At 39.4% G+C, this 21,727-nt stretch overlaps 1 protein-coding gene across 11 annotated transcripts in view; it reads right to left on the bottom strand.

Annotated features, from left to right (window-relative positions):
* Window positions 1-21,727, bottom strand: part of PAK3 (p21 (RAC1) activated kinase 3) — a 111,641-nt gene that overhangs the window by 53,348 nt on the left and 36,566 nt on the right. For all 11 annotated transcript variants that reach the window (XM_059911963.1, XM_059911966.1, XM_059911969.1 and 8 more), the window contains 3 exons: window positions 14,018-14,118; window positions 8,215-8,368; window positions 6,633-6,670 (listed from right to left, as the gene is read on the bottom strand). In XM_059911963.1, coding sequence (XP_059767946.1) covers window positions 6,633-6,670; window positions 8,215-8,368; window positions 14,018-14,118 — 293 coding nt within the window. The remainder of the gene's footprint in view (window positions 1-6,632; window positions 6,671-8,214; window positions 8,369-14,017; window positions 14,119-21,727) is intronic.

The raw sequence follows: 21,727 nt of genomic DNA, 5'->3' as shown, positions 1-21,727 counted from the left end.
TTCAGGTGTACAGCATATTTATTCTTAGTTTAGCCAAAACAGCTGGGCTATTACATTGGGTTGTGGCTGCGTGGATAGCAACATATATTAATGACGTTATATTTCTAGATAAAAAATCAGTTTCTTTTTGTGAAAGACTAATTCTTCAGGGCACCTCAGGGCACAGGGAGAAGCTGCCTTTGGATTAATGGTATTTGCTTTGATATTATTTTGTTCCAGAAACTTCTACTCTATCTTATGCCAGCTGGGATCCAGAATGCAACTAATCACTGTTCCTTGGTAGATGGGCAGAACCTGCATATAAATTGACTAGTTTCTATATGGCAAACAATGCTATTTTATTCATTAGGCAATATGAACCATGCCTAGGAATAATATGCTTTACGTGGGCCTATGAAAATATTTGAACTCAGAAATCATCAGCTCCAAAATGCCACAAGAAAACGATAAAATTTAAGTCAGTTAATGTCTAATTAAATGTCTGTTAAGTATAATATATGTCAACTTAATTAATTAGTCATTTAAATTTAGTATTTATATAAATTTCATTATATTAAAAAACAAATTATAGGTTAGGCTGCTCTATTTAGCAACAATTTTTGAGTATTCACAATGATTTCTAAGAAATTACACCTAACCATAAATTAAGTGCTACTTATGATCAAATAATCTCAAAATTAACATTTTAAAAATTACTTTTAAAAGTTTATAGCAAAAATAAAAAGTAGGGTATAGAGGCCCTTTAATATACTTGATATATTTGATACAATGCATCACATGTCCTCCATAAGTGAGAGTGTATATACAGCCTATGAGGATCTAAAAATGGCCCAACCCTTAAACTGGTACAAAGACCAACCAGTGCCTACTGGCCAAGTTGCACATTTCAGTTCTCGCTAATTTACTAGAGAAGATCCACCTACAAAATTTCACGGACTGATTCTTAACATTCATTACTATCCTCACTACTCTAATTTCATATGGGGACATTCCGGTCTCTAAGGATGGACTAAAGGACTATTCGAAAACCTAAAGATTTTCATCCTTTGAGGGTTTACAGGGCAGGAAGAAGATACATGTCTGTTTATCTGGGACCAAACACTATGCTGCCATGTTGGTTGGCTGGAAAGAATGTGTGACCTTCAGTGGACATTATGTTTTGGATGTTGGTTGGGCCAGGGAGCATTAACTACCCAGCATTACACATAGTTACCAGGCCTTGGTACTAAGAATTGAAATTAACATAATTTCTTGCTCCTGTGTATTTTTTCCACAGATTTTCCATCCCTGTGTAAATAACACTGGGGCTGGGCATACTTTCTTTTCCCTGCGTTAAACAATATCAAGATAGGGCATATTTTCCCATTCTTATGTTACACAATACTGAGAACAAGCAAAAATAACTTAGCTTCTCACTTTAAGAAATACTTGTTCTTGGAAGATAAGACTGAACCAACTGAAGTAATTTACTTATTAAGAATAACAACAGCTTGCTCACTAAAACTCTGTTCAAGACCCTCACTTTGCTGTATTCCCCAATCCAAAGTTACTTTATCAGAAACACTGCACAATCCTAACTCGTTTCTGGTCTCACGAGACCTGCTTCAAAATCACACAGCCGTGCTCCAAAACCCTATAGATATTCTCCCTTGACATCCCCTTTCTAAGACACTGGCAGTGCTCCTTCTTGCTCCTGTAAGTATAATAAACTTAGCTTTGCTTGATTAACAGCTTTTTTTGATGGTCTTTGGGGGAGTCAAAGTTATAATGTTGCTACACTCTTCCTTCCAGGCTGAGGATTACTATGTCTAGCATGTCTAAACTTGTAAAAATAGAGACAGATGGATATCAAGTAAGGAATTTTTTGTCTTTTTGAAATTAAGTATTTTTGACAGTCATCATGCCACACAGTCAGTCGAGCAAGGCAGGTTATTCTTAACCTGATTGGGTCTTGGACTCATTTCCAATTCTAAAGGGTTTGGCCTATCTCCCCAGAAAAATACAGGTAGACACATATTTTTACATATAATTTCAAGAGTTCATAGGTCTTCTGAAGCCCATTCACGGACTCCAAGTTGCAAACCCTGCTCTAGAGAATACACCAGCTAGAGGAACCACCTTAGGAAACTCTCCTTTCTTTGAGCTTAATTGTTAAAGGTCGAAGAAAGAAGAAGTAAGGACTTTGGAGACTTTAGATAATGCTAAGTGTGGTCTGAGATCCCCTCTTGGTTGCTTGTTTACAATACAGATTTCAGGGCTCCATTCTACTCTGGGAATGGAGCCCTAGAATCTGCATTTTAACAGGCTATCCAGGCAATTCTAATGCATACTGAAATTTTTAAAAAGCACTAATGTAGATGAACAAAATAAGCCAGTACTGTAAATCAAAAAAGTGTCATCTGTCACACATATACCCAGTTTCTCTAGGCACTAATCACGGCATATTCATATTATTGCTGTTACCTTCCACTCAAAATACTAGCTCAGGATTCTCAATGCATTACTTCACTCTCAATAGTACAAGAAATATACACGAATTTCAAAGTAGCCTCAAATTGAAGAGTAGATCCCTGAACGGTATTTAGCATTTAATAACACTAATACCAAAGAAGCTATCACGAGTGGGCAGTAAAGCAGATTCATATGACTATGAGAGGCATCGCCGAATTCATTATTAATTATATTGCCATTAGTTTAACACATTTAGTGAATATAACATTGTTTCTATTTTGATTCCCACCCAGGCTACTAGAAGATGCCAAAACTTGTGAGCAATTCAGGCTACGTCGAGAAGGGGTAGTCAATCCCATTAAATCACATCCTGTAGAATAGCTAGGTCTACTGGGAGAGTTTCTAATGCAACAAAAGCACAAGCAGTGTGAAGTGCAATCTCCCCCTAGAGCCATAAGGAGAACACAAGGTGCAATTCCCCAGTCCCAAGTTACTGAGCCCCAAAGAAGTGATCCAACCTGACCTTAGGGGTCTAAATTCAGTTCATTCAATCAATAGAAACCCAGCTTTACTCAAGTAGCCTAATCAATCATCTCCATCTGGAAGTCTTGCCAAACCTTCGAACTCAAACTGTCCAGTAGGAAACTCAGCATCTTCTCCCAGAAATATGCATCTCCTGAAAGATAATACCCTCATCTTTTTGGCCACCCACATAGCATCCAAAGCCTGCAATCATCTCTGACCTCAACCTTTCCTTCAACATCTAATCAATAACCTAAACATCTTTGGAATTTAAATCTAATCTCCATTCCCACTGCCACTATCTCACGTAGGCCCTCATCACCTCTGGCCTTGGATGCTTGCGATGTTTCCCCAGTCAGTCTCCCTGAATCCAGTCTTACCTTCTGTCCTTAATTCATTCTGGACATTTGCGATCAGATCACTCTTCTAAAGCATAAGCTTTAATCACCTAACTCTCCTGCTCCACAAAACTTCAAGGGCTTCCCACTGTACACTTACATAGGCCAGATTCCTTAGAATACCATTTAAGGGCTTCTATGATTTGGCTCCAACTTAACTTTCAAGGCTTAACTCCTATGATTCCTTTTCTCGCATCTCAGTCTTCATTCAGACCCATACCCCCTTGTCCCCTTGCTCTTTTCACTACCCTGCCCTTTATCATGCTTTCCCTTTGCTTAGAATGCCCTTCCTTATCTTCACAGATCCAAATCGCATCTGACCTTCAAGATCTAGTTCAAATTCCACGTTTTCTATGAAGCATTTTCTAATTCAATATTCAACAAATACATACCAAGTGTCTATTTTGTACTAGGCACTGAGCTTAAGCCCCTGAAGATGAGGGCCTGCTTCCTTTTCCCTCCTCAGCTAAAAGTAAGCTCCTTTCTTTGAATTCTCATAGCGCATGGACATATTTTATGGTATGTAACATGATCCATATGGTACTGTGCTTCTTTATTTCATACTTCTCTTCCCTTACCAGACTGAGCTCTAAATTTCCTAGTGCTTATAAGGAGGCACTTGATAAATACATGTTAAATAAGTGAATATCCAGTTGTTTTATCTCCAAACAGTGGGTTCATGAGTTTTCTTTTTCTGATCTGACGGAATATTTTGAACATTATGTAGATTTAGTTTTAATTCTGCAAGTAAAACCAATAGAAGCAAGTTTAAAAAAAAGGCCAATATCCTAGGAGCTATAAGCTGTTTACAAAAATGAAAACCAACACACAGACTATCCTAGCAGGTTGGTGTTTAAAATAACTGACGACCTGAAAAGATAACAACTATTTCTTTGTCAAGATACTTATCTAGTATCGCACAATAATGACAGTAATTAAATCAAGGGAGGTAAGTTATGTGTTGCTTATGGAAGGTTGGTATTTTTGTCTTTCCCAGTTTGCTATTATCTCCCTTCACGTGCTGTTTTCAGTGAGGCCCAGGAAGCTGTCATGGCAAAGAAGCAAAAGGAGGGCAATGACCAGTGAGAAAAGAAGGGCTACATTCTGCTCTGTTCTGAGAATTCTGAACAAGGCATCAGTACCATGGCCTCAGACAAGTCTCATGCATGGAGAGAATGAGTTTTCGTCTTTGTTGCCATCTACAAATAGTAGCAATAGTAGCTTACATTTAATAAACACATGGTATGTGCTAGGTAATGTACTAAGTATATTATATGCATATAGCATATTCAATATTCATACAAGTTTTAGGAGGTAGGTACTGTTATTATTCCCAGTTAAAGGCTGAGGAAAGAGAGGGTCACAGAAGCTGAGCCACTTTCTCAAAGTGGCTCAGCTTGTAAGTGGAGGAATAAGACTAAACACCTATGCCCAGAGCCTTTACTCTTTTAGGTTTTCTTTTTAGTCGTGGTAAAATAGATATAACATAAAATTTACCATCTTAACCGTTTGTAAGTGTATAGTCCAGGGGTGTTACATATATTCATACTGTTTTGCATCCATCCCTGCTATCCATCTCCAGAATTCTTTTCATCTTGCAAAACTAAAACTTTGTACCCATTAAACAACACCACCCCATTTCCACCTCACCCAGCAATCACTTTCTGTATCTATGATATTGACTACTCTAGATACCTCATATAGGTAGAATCATACGGTATTTGTCTTTTTGTGACTGGATTATTTCACTTAGCATAATGTCTTAAAGGTTCATCCATGTTGTAGCCTATGTAAGGATTTCCTTCCTTTTTAAGGCTGAATAATATTCCATTGTATGGATAGACCACTTTTGTTTATTCGTTCATCTGTTGATGGACACTTGGGTTGCTTCCACCTTCTGGTTGCTATGAGTAATGCTGCTGTGAATATGGGTGTTCAAATATCAGTTCAAGACCCTGCTTTCAGTTCCTCTGGGTACATATCCAGAAGTGCAACTGCTGGATCATGTGGTAATTCTCTTCTAAATTTTTGAGGCACTGCCATATTATCTCAGAGCCTTTAGTTTTTACCAGAAATGATTTACTGCTGTCACACTGGCTGCCCAGGGTGACATCAAGCAGGCCAGCATCTGTCCTCTATAAAAGGAAGAATCAGCTTGATTATCCATGACTCTGAATAAGCGGTGAGGAAACTTTCACTGATGCTAATTATTTCACTCCAAAGGAAGCAAATGAGGCAGGAAATAATTTCTATCAGGATATCAAAATGAAAATCATGTAAAGGGAAGCCTTGTCTAAGACTGTTTTCTGTGTATGGGTATTCTTTCAGATACTATAGCACTTCCAAGGCCCTTGAGCTAGGTTGCTTATTTTCTAGTCACTTCTCTGATAAAACTATCTATGTGACTTTGGGCAAAGTCTCACTTTGTTGGAACAGGTGACACCAAAAGATGTAGTGGTATGACCTTAGACAAGTTATTTCACCTCTCTGAACCACATCTGTAAAATGGAGACAATTATAAGACTTACCTAATTGGGTTGTAGGAATGGTTAAGTGAATACAAAGTATTATTAGCCTAGTGCCTGGCACATTTGTTCAGTAAAGAGAAGTTTCTATCATTATGATGATTATTTTCAAGATTCTGTATGTAAAAGAAATAGAAACATTTGTCTATGTAAAGACTTATGCGTGAATTTTCATAGTAGCTTTATTTATAAACGCCCAAAACTGTAAACAGTCTAGAAATCCTTCAATGGGTAAATTGTTAAATAGCAGTAGAGCCATACCACGGAATACTACTTAGCAATAAAAAGGAACAAGCTATTGATACAATACAACAACTTGGATGAATCCTAAGAGCATTATGCTGAGAGAAAAACCAATCTCAAAAGGACATATACTGTATTCTTTCATGTACACTTGAAATGCCCAGAAAGACAAATCTATAAAACCAGATTAGTGATGGCCTAGGGCTAGGGTGGGGTGGATGGGGGTTAACTCTAGGCAGACCTGGGAGATCTTATTGGGGTGATGAAAGTGTTCGAAAACTAGATTGTGGTGATGGTAGCACAGGTGTATAAATTTACTAAAACTCATCAAACTGTACACTTAAAAATGGGTGAATTTTATGTATCTAAATTATACCTTTAAAATATTTTTAAAGGATTCTATGTGCATCTAAAAACAGGATCTGCACTATTGTGTTCTGTTGGACCACTGGAAACACCGATCATACAAAACTGCTTTCAATTTTTCACTTACCGAAGGATGGGTTGCTATGTATCCGTGTGCGCTTTTATCTGAAAAGTGAAGATAAAGATATTACCTTTGTTCCATAAAGACTGCCTCATTTAGAGACCATGCTTAAAAAAACTGCATGTGTTTGACCAGAAGGAAATTTTCGGATTCAGTATTAAATAGATACTATGACAAATGACTAGTTTTACTTAAAATAGCTCACACCCTTACATCATCACCATATTCTCGCCACCCCATTTTATAGATCTTAATGAAGGCCTCCAGTGAATCTCATCTATACTGAGGAATGTTGAGATAACCTACTCCTGACTGGCATGATTTTACACGTCTATATCCAGAATTTCTCCCCGACTTCCTCCTTCCCTCTCCTCCTCCCTCCCTCATTTCCCTTCCTCCCTTCCACCCTTCCTTCCTTTCCCCTTCCCTTCCTCCCTTCCACCCTTCCTTCCTTTCCCCTTCCCTTCCTCCCCTTCCCCTCCTATGCTATTAGTTAGCCTCAACACGAGAGCGTCAAGAAAACATATGGTGAGTTTCAGAATAGAGCAATAACTCAGATACTGTCGAGTTCTAACATAGTTTTTTCAGGATTTCATCTTTATAAACGGAGAGAATTCGACACATAAAAACAAAAGGGTTAAAAAGCAGTGGCAACGTGGAATAAAGAACAAATTCTGAAAATGTGCCCTGTACTAAAACCAATGCCAAGAGGTAGGGGCTCTTTATAGCTGGAGCACTAATGATAGTATCCTCTTCTTTCTTTAGATGTAAAATAATAAATTGTTTTAGAGACGCAACCCAGATCATCTTTTTCACAACGCAAAATAATTGCTTGGTATATTTTTTCAGTTGCTTACAATGCAAATTTGGACATAAAACCTTCAAAGGCTGGGTCTACAGGCTAGCAAATGAAGTCGAGATATGGCAGGAACGTGGCCATGTCAATCTCTTATAAATACCAAGACGTGATTTCTTTTTTAAAGTCTGATTTTGCGGTCAGATCAAAATAACCCAGCAACCACAAAATTTGTTCTGTGTCATCACGGTGCATGCAATTCAGTGAATCTAAGGGATAAAATAAATTTCAAGAGACCAGGGTTTGATCCAGACACCTCTTACTTCCTAAACGCATGACAAGGCCTGATCCTAAGTGACTCAGTGTCTTCATGCCAGTGAAGAGACAAAACAACAATTGTGATTGCTGATTCAAACTGACAACTACTGCTTCACTGAACAATTTCCTTATTTGAGTTCTAAAATCACCCAAGTACTGTAAATCTCCTAACATCAACTTCAACTTCCAACTCATCTTTTGGTTGACTTATGTTGAAGTTGTTCAGAAAAGGAACTTGAACTGGCTTCGAATACCCTCCAGGCATTCTGTTCTAATCCTGAGGTTCTGAGATTGGAATTACTTCTTCACTTTTTTTTTTTTTTTTTTTTGGCTGCACCGCGCAGCTTTTGGGATCTTGGTTCCAGACCAGGGATCAAACCCGGGCCCCCTGCCATGGAAGCGCAGAGTCCTAACCACTGGACCACCAGGGAAGTCCCACTTCTTCACTTTTTGATATCCTAGATTTACTCTTACCTCCTGACGTAAAGCTCATGTACTTCTGGTTGTTGACTGTTTCTTTGGAATCATAGAATTTGAGAACATCTAGAACGGCTTGGGGGTTCTTCTTCTGTTCCAGCTTTGTTATGTTGGAGGTTTGGAGTAATCGTGCCCATTGCTCAGGAATTCCCTGTGGACAACCAAAGGGAAAGAATCGCAGCTCAGAACATTCAGCAGCTGCATTTTCATGTGCCAGTAAAGTTCTTCACCAAGAAGCCCATGCTACCTGTAGGATTACACTTGGGAAACTGAAGTTACACTCTAGATTTAAAGTTAGTAACTTAATAATGCAATCATTCTCTTCTCTAATTAAAACACATAGGTAAAACTAGGATCCAACTTAAAAAGGGTGGGTGGGAGTATGACTGTGATAGAAAAAAAAAAGCGCATGAAAATCACCTCCATATTAACTCTGCTCATCCATGAAATGATGTTTACGGCTTAGCTTATTTTTTCTGGCGACTCAGGGCAGACATAGCAAGACTTCTCTAAATTTGTGCACAGCATAGTATAGTGCAGATCAATAGATTTTATATGACTGGAATAACATAAGCTGTTTCTGGGCATGCTGTAATCCGAATATCTTTTAGAATAAAAGTAAAGCCTCACCCTTGGTCAGTTCATACTCTGTGGTTATCAAATGTAATTTTTGAGGGGGGAGTCTAGAGCTTTAATATAAAGGGGGATTGAGAGGAGACAAAAATAGAATCATGGACGAGCAATAACCACAGGGGTGCTAAATAGTAACGTTTTCCCTGCAGCTTTCTCCTCTCCTCCCCCCATCCCCTCCTCCCCACTTCGGTCACTGGCCACATAGAACCTGGGGACAGTGGCAACCGTGCCAAAGCCTTCTGAAAATTTGCAATAATCTGAAGCATTTGGAGCAGAGAGGAGGGAGTGTTTGGCAATCTAACCAAGGAGAATTGCAAAAATTACACAGAGAGGTTAGCTTTGTATTGAGCGTTCAGCATTCTTTCCTACATGTTCGGCCTACAGATGTCCCCATTTCATAATTATCCAACCTCCAAGAGAACTTGGAGCGAGAAACAGACACACTCTTCCTGAAGTGCATCTAGACACAATTGACGTGGCTTTGTCCTATGAAGTCTCGGCAAAACAATGTGTGACGTGGGCCTCCAGAGTTTGGGAATGACAACAGAAAAGTGAGATAAGCCAAGCAACAACTGTACTGCACACACATGAACCTGCTGCTGCAGTGCTATGACATCTCAAAGAAGCACTTTGATGCAAGCTTCTTTTGGGCCTGTGACGCACCTCTGGGAGCTTCCCTGGGCACATCTGTGAGCCATAGAGATCTGGCTGTAATGGACGTAAATAAAGAAAGAAAAGAAAGTTAAAACAGAATGTGGGACAACTTAGAAGGTGGGAGGAGATGAAACCAATGGGTCTGAATGGGGAGGGGTTAATCCCTTCTAAAGTGGGGCGGTTATGAAAATAGGGAGGTATTAACTAAATCAGGGGCAGGACAGGCTACAGGACAACAGATTTAAGAAAACAGAGAAAACAACAATGTTCCAAAGTTTGGATGCATAGTTCCACTTTTGGCCAGATGCTTCCTCCATAAATATGCAATAGTAAGGATTACCATTAAATGACTGGAGAAATTACTAAAAGGCAGAAACATGAATTTGGAGGGAAGAAGGATGGCATCATGAAAAGCTTCAACAATAATTTGTAAGTTGTTTTTACGACTGGGTGATCACAGGTAGCCAACGGCCATGTGATGAACTTACAAATTTCAGTTCCCAATTCTGGTGAACCATTTTCAATTTCACATTGGAAGTGTCTGTATGGCTAAAATTCAAAGAAGAGGTATATGGTGATGCTGAATTTAACCTGTTCTCATTAAGGTGATTCTTCTGTATTTTGGAGCTAAAGTCGTGGCTGGCTTAGAGAAAACTAGATTAAGGATTTCCCACACAGCCAGACTCTATGTTTGAATTTCTTAGACATTTAGACCAGGGAAAGGGAAACCATTTCGTTTCAAAGCATATTATGAATAATCTCCATTTTAATGCCGCAGTTGTAAAGTCCCACTTCCCACAAAATAAGATCAGATATAAGGTAACAGCTTTGTCTAAATAAAGATGATATTTCCAATGCTACAGAAACATGCTTTGACCCAACTGATTTGATTTGGGATACAGGTCTTTGATTCCTGGCATTTGGGGTTACTCCAAGCACAGTGAAAGGACACTTTTACATGCATTCATCACGCAATTTGATGCTAAAGCCTTAAGCCAAAAATTTGAACTCAGGAGCCCATGCATGATCCCAGTTCTGATTCTAAGTGCAATTAATAGCATTTGGTTAATACTGTAATGGCCAAAGGGGTTATTAAGTGTTACAAAACCAGGTATGCATTGCACATAACCACCAGAGCGGACATCACTGGCATGATCATTACCATAATCATTAGAATATTTGCAGTTATTATACATACTCATGGCACTTCTAAACTTTTGTGATAATAGTCTTGTGATCACTAGACAGCAGGAAAAACTGCTGTCAATTGCAAAAGATCCTCCAGACAACTATACTTACCACGTGACTACACTGCTGACATAATTTCTTTTTTTCCTTTTTTAAGTTGAGATAAACCAGTTCATCAATGAAACCTGACACTTCAATTTGAATGTATGCCATAAAGGCACGTAATCAGAAAGCCATAACTCATTACTCCAAATTGAGGTACAAACCCCAGAAGTCAGATAGCTAATGGAGACCTGGAAGTGTGAGCTTCAGAAGCAGGAGCACATGTCAAGGCCTGACCACGTATGTAATAACAACTAGATGTACATCAAGCTGGGGATTGTCCAGTGTAGCCCAGGAGAATGGCAGCATGATACAACAGGCCAAGCATTTATCTTATCATAAGAAATGATAATTTATATCACTCATACCATTTTTCCCTCTGATTGACTTGAAGCGACCGTCACAGGTCTAGAGGTCTGGAAGGGGGAGTTCTGAAGTATTTGGGACAAAAATGGCAATATAAAGGGTAAGGACTTATAATAGTTTCATACCCCAAATCTCACCTCCCAATCTAATTTTAACCTCAGGGTCCAAGTGTGTGACCAAGTGTACAAGGTTTTATGGGCCAATTAGCCAAAGGGTAAGCACCAAGCAATACACCAAACCAGTGTCCAAATATCCCAAATAACAGGCCCTTGTGAGACAACTGGACTCGACAGTTCAACAAATTGCTCAAAATTCAACCTCAACAACTGTAATGATCAAATTTAGTAATATGTCCCTCCCCTTCCATGTGAACACACGCACACACACACACACATACACACACATACACACACATACACACACACAGCCAATTAGTGGTACTGGGGCGATTAAGACCCCATTCTAAATCCTACCAATAAAATGACTTTTAAAAGCTTATTAGCATTTGGTATTTTTAAGGTTAGTAAATATAAATCATAGGTTAAAATAGTAAAAAGAAAAAAGGGCAGAATTTGGTATCTTTAAAAAACAATGTGGGGACAAATAGTTATGAAAGATTATCACAGCGACAATAAAGTACATCAGATTTCCAAATTTAGCCTGTGTCTTATCTATATATTCAGTGGATTTCTAACAATTGCATCCAAACACTTTACTTTATATTAGGTTTTTGGGAGGAGGGGAAAGGTTCTTGTTTGGTTTGGTTCAGTTGCATCAAACTGTTTTTCACAATTGGAAAGATTGCCCATCACACATCCCACCCCACCCTTCTCTGGTTGATTCTTGGGGTTCTAACTGACAGCAAAGAGAAAATGGCTGGTCTCCAGTCAGCAAGATGATGGTGATTCACTTTCCTTCATTTCCATTCAGAACCCATAAAGAACAAAGGAAAAGCTAAAGATAGAGAAATTGTATCAGAAGATGTCAAGCAAGTAGGAAAGAGCGGAAAAAATTTAAAAATTGGAAAGGAACCAGAATATCACATGAGAATAGTGGAGGGGAAAATTTTCACATCAGAAAACAAAAAGGAAGAATAAAAGAACAGAGAAATATGGAATGACAACAATAAAACAGAAGAAAAGATTAAACAGAAGAAAAGCACATGGAAAACAAAAAGGTCAAAACTGGAAAGACAGTTCTTAAAATAAAAAAGGGAAGATTTTTAAGATAAAACTTATAATGATTCAGTGCTTTCACTGTTTCAAACATCAGAAAAAATAGTCATCTCCTTGTTTATGATTTTTTAAAAATCTAAACTTGTTCAGATTATAAAAATATATATAAATATTTTTTGTTTTGGGTGGTGATGATGGTGGTGGTAGTGGTGACAGTGAGGTTATATTTTCTAAGTGTAGCTAACAGAATATTCTCAAATACAGCAAAGAACAGAGGCTGGGCTCAAACTCAAGGCCATTTGAATAATGTCTCTGACTCCAATGATGAAATTGGTTAAACCAGTATCTCAACTTTATCAATGTCAGCACTTCTTAACGTTCTCTTCTGCTTGCTACTGAGAACATACAATCAGCTTACATCACTTTACAAGGCTAAGATGTTTAGTCAGTTTCCATTTCATTCTCACACTGCTTACTTCCGGAATTGAAAAAAGAAGGTAATTTGTCAGTTCAGAAACATGGTTTGATTCTCCAAATCAAATTAATTTGTTCCTTCTTTTTAAAAATTTAATCTTATGACACAGTCTACTCACTAACCATCATGTTATGAAATAGGAAATTTAATTATTTAATACCTAAATTTCTCTCTGGTTTAAGAATCCAAGAATTAATGGTGATGGTTCTATCAAAGATTTTTTTTCCAGAATGCATTCAAAATTACTCATTATCTCAGAATGCACATTTTGATTGAGGTCCTTACTAGTATGAAAAAGTAGTTAATCTTCCTGAGGACATGTTTCTAGCCACATCTTTTCCTTCATCCATCTAAAAGAAAGATGCCAGATCTTTAAAAAAAAAAAGGTATAAAATATCATAGATCTGAGATCATGTGCTATTTGAGCACTAAAAATATCCAAAGAAAGACTGGATCTATAGCTATAGTCTTTCTGGAGAATTCTTATTGGTATTTATTGTGCATTATGTGTATATATTATATTTGTATATATGTGTGTGTGTGTGTGTATATATATATATATATATATATATATATATATATATACACACACACACACACACATATATACAAATATAAAGTAAGCATATAACCACTAAAACATACGATACAGCCATCAATATTTCTTCCTGAAACATGGGGTCTGTTGTTTTGAATGTCTACAAAATATACCTGTAAATAAGCCTAAAAATAAGCTATGTTCTTGAAATCAAAGGGAAGAAAAGGTCAGTTTTACAGAGATTTTTGGTTAGTGTGGTTAACTTATCTGGGTAATCCAGGTTCCATTGTAAAGCCTGAATTATTCAGATAGACTGTCTTCACTGGCCAAGTTGAGTCAGTGGTTCTCTGATTCACTTCAAGTGATAAAGAACAGGCTCAAGCTGAGTCTCTCTGGACTACATCTCCTGTGCCATGGTAAATTAGCATTTTCAATCAAGTTGAAGGCTAACCGCGATCAGACGTTTTTGTTAAGATGGACAAAATAATTTTGCCAATACTCTTGCCACTCTCTAGTTCCATCTGTGATTGTCTAGGCAAAGTCCACCTTCCTTGAAATCACCAAAGACATCAAGTCTGACATTTTGGGACGTGGCAATTCTTCCTTCAAACCTATTTTCACAAAGGAATCTTTTCATGCCTTACAAAACAAAATAAGGAGCTTACTTACAGTGAATTCCCCGGTGACTGCATCAAACCCCACATGAATCGTATGTTCAAAGTCTGAAGGAAGAGAGATCTCTGGGCGTTCTTTCTCTTTCTTCTTATTGGCTAAAGGCAAAATGTTAACATGTATTTATTTGGGATACAGTTTTGGCATCCATAAGTTGTACAATTAGGTTCATCAAAATAATTACAAAGTTGAAAGACAATTGAGTCCAACACAATTATAACAATATTTAACTCCAGAATTTATAATTTTATTTAAATAAATGGCTGAGAGTTTGACAAAATGCTATGTCCAAATAATTTACAAATTTCCAAATCCAATTCAAACAAAACTTGCAGTCGAACTGATTTATGTCCTTTACCAGTCTAATGATGTAATCAGCAGGTATCTAGGTATACTGTGTTTAACTGGTCTTGTTGGATCAAATACCACTTACTATAGAAGAAATTCATTAGACTCAAGTCAAGCTAAGCCTTACTATTAGAAAGAAAGAATAGAAAAGTGCTTAAGCTATCTATAAAAGTGTTATGAATTGTTTCTATTTTAAACCATAGCTAAATATCAAGTAACTAGAACTTTACACGTTTACATTATGAAGCGTAGCTTAATAGGCTCTTGGTCTTCTTTCAATGAGAATACTATTGCAAAGCAATAACTTTGCTAGTAAAAAACAAAACACAAATTGTTGCTTTTTACTGAATTAATTTTATTGAGTTCTTAGAAACCTCAAACCAATTCCTTGGTTTAGTCATTTTAGTTTGTAGCTATTTTTCCATGTCCCTATACATTTTGTCATAGTAGCCATTCAAAATCATTGTCCTCAAGTAGCAGATTATTCATAGTGACACAATTATGAAGAAATACATCAATAGTTAATAAATCAAAAGCCTTTAAAGGTATAATCACTGAAGAAATTAAGTTAGGAACTGTAATGAAATTAGTCTATCTCAAAAGAGATCCCAGGAGGAAGTTATTATGGAAACATTGTAAAATGGCATTTACTAGCTTCCGTAATAGACAGAGCAGCAAATTTGAGCATGTATCTCTGATATGGCTGCATTTCACAGTCAAAAAAATAATACTCACCCTAATACTGGGTAAGTCAGCATGAACCAGTTTTGCCCAATTGATACCAACCAACTTTAGAGTTGCCAGGGTGGCAAATTTAGAACATTCTGGTTCAAACAGATGTTTCCTTGGCCTCAATTTCAGACAACATTTAATTAACCATAATGGATTACTGGTTTTGTGGGTTACCCAGGACAAATTTTAAATTCAAAACATTTCATGTTCGAATGTCATTCGTATGGCTTATTTTCACTTTCTACTCTCTCTCACTGTTCCATATCGCCAGCCAGAGGACAGAGATATGGGACAGAAATATGGAAATTCAAGTAGTAAGAGGATTAAGATACAGGATTAAGAAAGAAAGGTTGGGTTGCGGGGGGACAAGGGTCACTCAAAGTCTTTGCCTGGCCATGGACACATTTAGGACTCATTTTGAAAAGTATATATGTGCCATCTAACTTCAATTCAGCATGGATTCCACATTTACAGTGAGCCTACTTTATTGACTATCATTTTAACTGAACATTAGAGTTTTGGGTAGGTACTTCTACTTCCCTGCATGTTTATGGACTGTAGCTACCATTTATACTTGTTCACCTACCATTTTTACTTGTCCAGAAAGGCAAACAGAACAATCAGCTTTCTGTTCTTGCCACTCCACTGAACATGTCCCAGCTACTCCTGTAATCGTTTTCTTATTTTCCTCTTTCCTGATCTCCCATCCATGTTGGACATGGCTAACCGTCTCTCTTTATACTTCCTTGACAATGTGGTCTGATTCTCCTCCTCCCTCAGTGACCATTCTTCATTTGATGGGCATCTTTTCTTCTGCCTTTCCTGGTGCAGTCTTTGGCATTCATTTCTCTTGGATGGCATTCACTCCCAGATACTAACTCATGTTGGGTAATTCCCTAATCTGCGGTTGGCAGGGGTAGATACAGATTTTGTGGGACCAAAGACTTTATGTAATTTGAGAGGAAAGCTCCCTTTAGGTAAAAACAATACAAAATTGCTAGGGCTTCTTCTAGAGCCTTGGAAGAGTCCCAGGCAAGTGAGAAACTCTGAATAAGCAGCTTTATTCACTTCATAGTAAATCTACTCTGGTGGTTGGTGGCCTTTTTGGTGTCAAAGATCACTCTGAAAAATCTGAAGAAAGCTGTGGTACTTCTGTCTATAAAATTGCACTATACACACATATACACAATTTTGCATATAGCTTCAGAGGTTCAAAATTCCCCTGGGCTCTAGGTTAAGAACCCCTAGCTTAATCTCCATCTCTAATCATTGTATCAACTTGCATCCATGACCTCTCTTGCCAGCAAACAGGCTCTCCCTACTTCTCCATTAGCAATGGCTGCACAATTGAAGCCTGTTGACTTAGACGTAAACACTCCACTTCAGCTGAGCTATGTGAATCAGCCTAATGGGGTCTCCCTAAGGCCAGCCTGTTGCCAGTCCCTTACCAGCCTAATTATGCCATTCTCTTCACACAGGACAAAGCGTAACAGAGGCAGGAAGCCCACACTTGCTCCTCCTTCAGTGTCCATGTTCTCGGTGAAATGATAAGCACTCACCACCCAGATCAGAAAAGGATTAAGGCCTTGGACTCCTCCTCTTTGGGAGGCTCTAAGCAATGAAAAGATTATGACCTTCTCTCTCAAATAAAAGCAATACTAAAGCATAAAAAGGGAAGGAAGCCCCAAAAGTTCTGATGTTCCTATGATGATTAATTTAAGTCTTTAAAAAAACTACTCTATATCCCAAATCAAAATGTTTTCACATTTTGGGTGCCCCGATGTGCTGGGCCTTAGGCACATGCTTACTCTGGCTTTTGGTTATTTCGGCCCTGGCCCAACTGCCCAAATCATAAACTTGGGAGCTTCTTTGACTCCTACTTTAATTCTACCGTAATCAGTCATCACGTTCTATTTCCCAAACTCATTTTGGATCCATCTCCTTCCTTTCAGCTCCACAAACCATCATCTTAGTCCAAGGCACCGGCATTTTTCACCTGGTCTTACTACCTCCAATTTTGCCCCCTGCAATTCATTACTCTGTGGCCGGAGTAATCTTTTGAAATATATATATCTGCCCGCATTCCTGCCTGTAAGATCCTTCAATGGCTCCCCACTAACCAGAAGTTCAGAGTTCATTCTCCTTAGCACGCTAGCCAAGGGCCTGCTTAATCTGCCCCCAGCATACCTCTCTACTGTCTATTCTTGCTATGGCCCCCGCTGTTCCATACCCATTTCATGCTCCCTCAACTGCCAAGCTTTTCTCTTACTGCCAAGCTTTTACACATGCTACACGGAGGCCTGGGAAGTCTTACTTCTTAACGCCCCACATCTGCGCCCATTAGTCCTTTATCTTGAAGACTCACTCTTGTGTTCCCTCTCCTTTGGCAAGTCTTTTCCTGTCTTCCCTCTGCAGACAAAATTGATTGCCCTTCTCTTCATGCTCCCAGAGAGCTACCCAGTGTGTACTCTGAGTTTGGCCCTTATTAACACTGAATTGTCATTTCTTCTTTACATACCTATCTCTCTAGCTAAAATCTGAGATATTTGACGGCAGAGACTGTATCTTATTCATTCTCACATTCCCTAGCACCTGGCTTATGTCTGCACACGTAATCACTCTCATCTACGGAATATTCACCATGTGCAAAGTGCTTCTAGGGTTATCTCATTTAATCTCCACCACAATCTTATAAGGCAGGCATTATTATTGTATTATTATTGTTTTATAGATGAGGAAAGTAAGACTCAGTGAAGTTAAACCACATATCCAAGATTACACAGCTGGCAGGTGTCAGAGCCAGGATCTGAACCTAGGTCTCAATTGTGTCTACAGAACCTAAGCTCTTAATAGCTACACTATTTATTGCTCAGTAGCATTAAAAGAAAACCTCAATAGGTTTGAGCTGTTAGTCTTCAGTAAATGGTTAGTGGCTGAATGGAGACTGGCTGAGAACTTTTTTCTTTTTTTTCTTTTAAGGAATACTAAAACGTCTGTATCTCCCCCAGAAAATTCTGTGAGCAGTGGTTGTTTATATTAAGACTCATCCTAACCTGAATCTTGGGCTCATAAGATGCGGCCTGATCACCTCTGGGTTGATATTTGCAGAGAGCAGAAGAACAAATGAGTACCACTTTCTAAGTGTGTCAACCATATTCTACAGGAACCTAGAGCGAAGGCCACAAATTGCTGACTAGACCCCAGATTACAAATGGTGTTTGGCACTGGGACCCTCTGCCTGCTCATGGTTCTGGCTGTAACTCCGGGGGCCAGCTAATCTCTCCAGAATCTCTCATCCTGACATCTTTCCCCATCCCACTACATTTTAAAGAAAGAGAAGTCATCTGTCATCCCCTATACACCCCGACCCCAACGTTCTGCATTTCTCTAGTGATTAGGGCTTACTCCATTAAAATCTCCCCCTACACCTTCACTTCAACCTCTTCATTAAATGCACTGTTGACTTCTTGCCTTAGGTTCTCAAACTTCACTGTGCATCACTCTCATGTGGGAAACTTCAAAAAAGTAAGAGAGAGAGAGAGAGAGAGAGAGAGATTTCAGAGCCCTGCCCCCAGAGATTCAGATTTAGTCTGGGGTAGACCTCAGCACCTTTAATTTTTAAACACCCTCCGGTATTTCTATTAAGCAGCTGGGGTTGAGAAAAATAATTTTAAACCCTACTATCCAACGAAGGTATCACTTCCTCAGATAATCCTGATGGACGCTGATGGTTCTTCCCCATTCCAAGTCTTTAGGTCCGGGGGAATGGAGAAGGGCAGAGTTTCCTCATTTTTATTCCATATTGTTTATTTGAGATCAGTACTTCTGCACTTTCCTACAAAGCCCCCTCCTTTGAGGTTACTGCCATTTAGTTCTCCTGGCCAAGTCCTCTTATCCACTGAGGACTTTGGCTCCCAGTATTGCTTCCGACACTCAGTGCTGCCATCTCTCTGTGAAACGTAATATACAAATGGACGCCTCTTTCATACACACCCTCTCCTTTTAACTCCTTGACCTCCCTCAGCTCTAATGAACTTCATCTCCTTTCCACTTCTTCAATCCACTCCCATGGCAACCATTAAACCAATGGTCCTCAACCAGGGCTGCTCATCAGAATAACCTGTAGAGTTTCATAAAAATCCCAACAGCTTGGGCCCACTCAGAACCTACTGTATCAGGATTTCTGAGGATGAGACCTGGGCAAATGATTTTTTTAAGCTCCACAGATGATGTGCAGACAGAGTGGAGAACCACAGCTACCCCAGGCCTCTTCATTATCCAGAATGACCCTTTTTCTGAAATATTCTCTGGAATAACCCTGTTATCTCATTTCCTGGGCCCAGCCTCCCATCCTGCTAGCCTTCTCACTCTTTCATGACCTTATTCCTATTTTACTTGTTCTTTGATGCCAACAAAACCTCCAATCCCTGGATCCTTCCATTTTTAGCCAATTTCTCAGCTTCCTCCTCGCCTAGACTCTATGGTCCATCATTTAAACTGCTCTTAAGCCAGTGCCCTGGAAACTATGCTCCTGTGACCCCCTCTTGCAATTCTCCCACAAAACCTTACCCTGACAGACTCCAACTGTGAAATCTCCATTTCCATACAGAGGCTGGTAAAAGTTGTTGGGGGAAAAAGAATCACACAGCCATGCAGATTGGTGCTTACTATAAAGGTCACGGACAGAGTTGGGTCATCAGTGGCACTGAGCAGTACCCTTCTTGACCCTGGCCAACTTCCTTTCCCACTGCTCTTAGCGAATATTCTAGAATTTCACAACTTCGCTCAAACTTCCACTTCATCCTCTCCTCCCTTACTTTCAGCGTAAGAAATTCCTTCTACTTCACTGAGAAAAATGGAGGCCATCAGTGTGGAACTCCTTTGACTTCACTTCCTGCCCCGCTCCTATGAATTTATCTCCATCAATAACATCTCCCTTCACATCTTACCGGAAACAATGTCCTCTCCTTCTACCTGAGGTTTATGCCCTCACTGGTGCTCTAGATCCCTGAGCCTCTCACTTCTCCAGGGGTCTCACTCCATCAATTACCTCCTATTTCTTCTTGTATCTTCAATCTCTCCCTCTCTACTAACACTTTCTATTTGGCTTGAAAAAAAACATGCTGAGATTTCTTTAGTCCTTAAAAATTGAAACCTCCTGCCACCACACAGCTTTCTTTAGTTGCTATAGTCTCTCGACCTTTCCTTCTCTAGCTTAAACTTCTTGAAAAGGCAATCTAGACTTCCTTAACCCTCACTCTTCAAACCACGGCAATGAGTCTCTGAGGTCCCAAATTGATCTCCTCCCTGAAGACGGCCATTTTCCAGTCCTTACAACCATTGACCTCTCAGTCAAAACTGACATTGCTGACCATGAACTTCATGAAACTAACTTCTCCCCACCATCTTTCACACAATTCTTTCCTGGAGTCTATTCCTACATTTCTGGGTCTTCTGTAGACAATTTAAATAGTATTCCCCAGGAGCTGTCCTAGGTCCTCATCTCTTCTCATCAACACACCTCTCCCTTTGGTCACCTCATCTACTTGTACGGTTTCAATCACTGTCTACTTCCGTGACTCCCCAGATGGATCCCCAGCCCTGACCTCTCTGCTGTCCCCTGACTGAACACCTCTATCTGGATGCCTCCCAGGCCCCTCACTCGAAATATTTTCAAAAGAAAGTGAATTCTCTACTGCCTTTCCCCATGTAAAATAAGAAACTACAATTCCTCTTGTGTTCCCTACCTCACCCTCCTCTAGTTTCTCTTGTCACCATCTGATCAGTTGCCTAGTTCTATTAATTCTTCCTCGTAAATGTTCCCTCTGCATTGCCCTCTTTTATTCTTACAACACTGGCCCTTAGGCCAGGCCACTGTCATTTCTCACCTACCTGACTCCCACAGCCCGACTTGTCTTCTTTCATCGCCCACCCCCCCGCCCACACTCATTTTCTCCTGTGGCTAGAGTGATACTGTGAAACACAAATCTGATATTATTCCCCTGCTTCAATGTTTCCGCATCGCCTTCAGAATCATATTCAAAGCGCTTAGCATGGCACATATAAGCCCTCCAGAACCCGATCCCCAATTACTTCCACAGCTCTGTCTTCCATGCCTCTCCCGCCAGCACTCTATGCACTAGCTATGCTGAACTACCTGTAGTTACAGCCATAGAACCTCAACTAATAGTGTGTCATGACTACTGCCTTCATAATGCTGCTCCTTGTTTCTGGGATGCCACGCAACTCTTACTAGCTGGCTCTATTCTTTCTTTAAGACTCACCTCAGTTGAGTGGTCACCTCCTCCAGGAAGCCTTCCCTAACTGCTCCCTTCCCTCAGTCTTCAATAGACGCCCCTCCTCAGTGCTCACTTCTCTATTGCACTTACCACGCTAATCTCTACTCATTGACTGACTTGTCTGCGTCCCTCACTAGGCCATCAGCTCCTTAAAGGCAGGAACTGGGACTTATTCACCTCTGTACCCCAACATCAATCTAGCATAGTACTTGATTCAATAGCTATTTAATGAATAAGCAAATGAACAAATGAATGGATGAATGAATGACCTTCATTATATGAAATGAGACCCAATATATGGAAACAGGTCATGCCTATTTGCCATTAT

Source organism: Balaenoptera ricei, chromosome X (genome assembly GCF_028023285.1).
Source record: "Balaenoptera ricei isolate mBalRic1 chromosome X, mBalRic1.hap2, whole genome shotgun sequence".
NCBI classification, from domain to species: Eukaryota; Metazoa; Chordata; class Mammalia; order Artiodactyla; family Balaenopteridae; genus Balaenoptera; species Balaenoptera ricei.
Note: the sequence above shows the minus strand (reverse complement) of the source record. Positions and strands in the feature narration are given on the sequence as shown.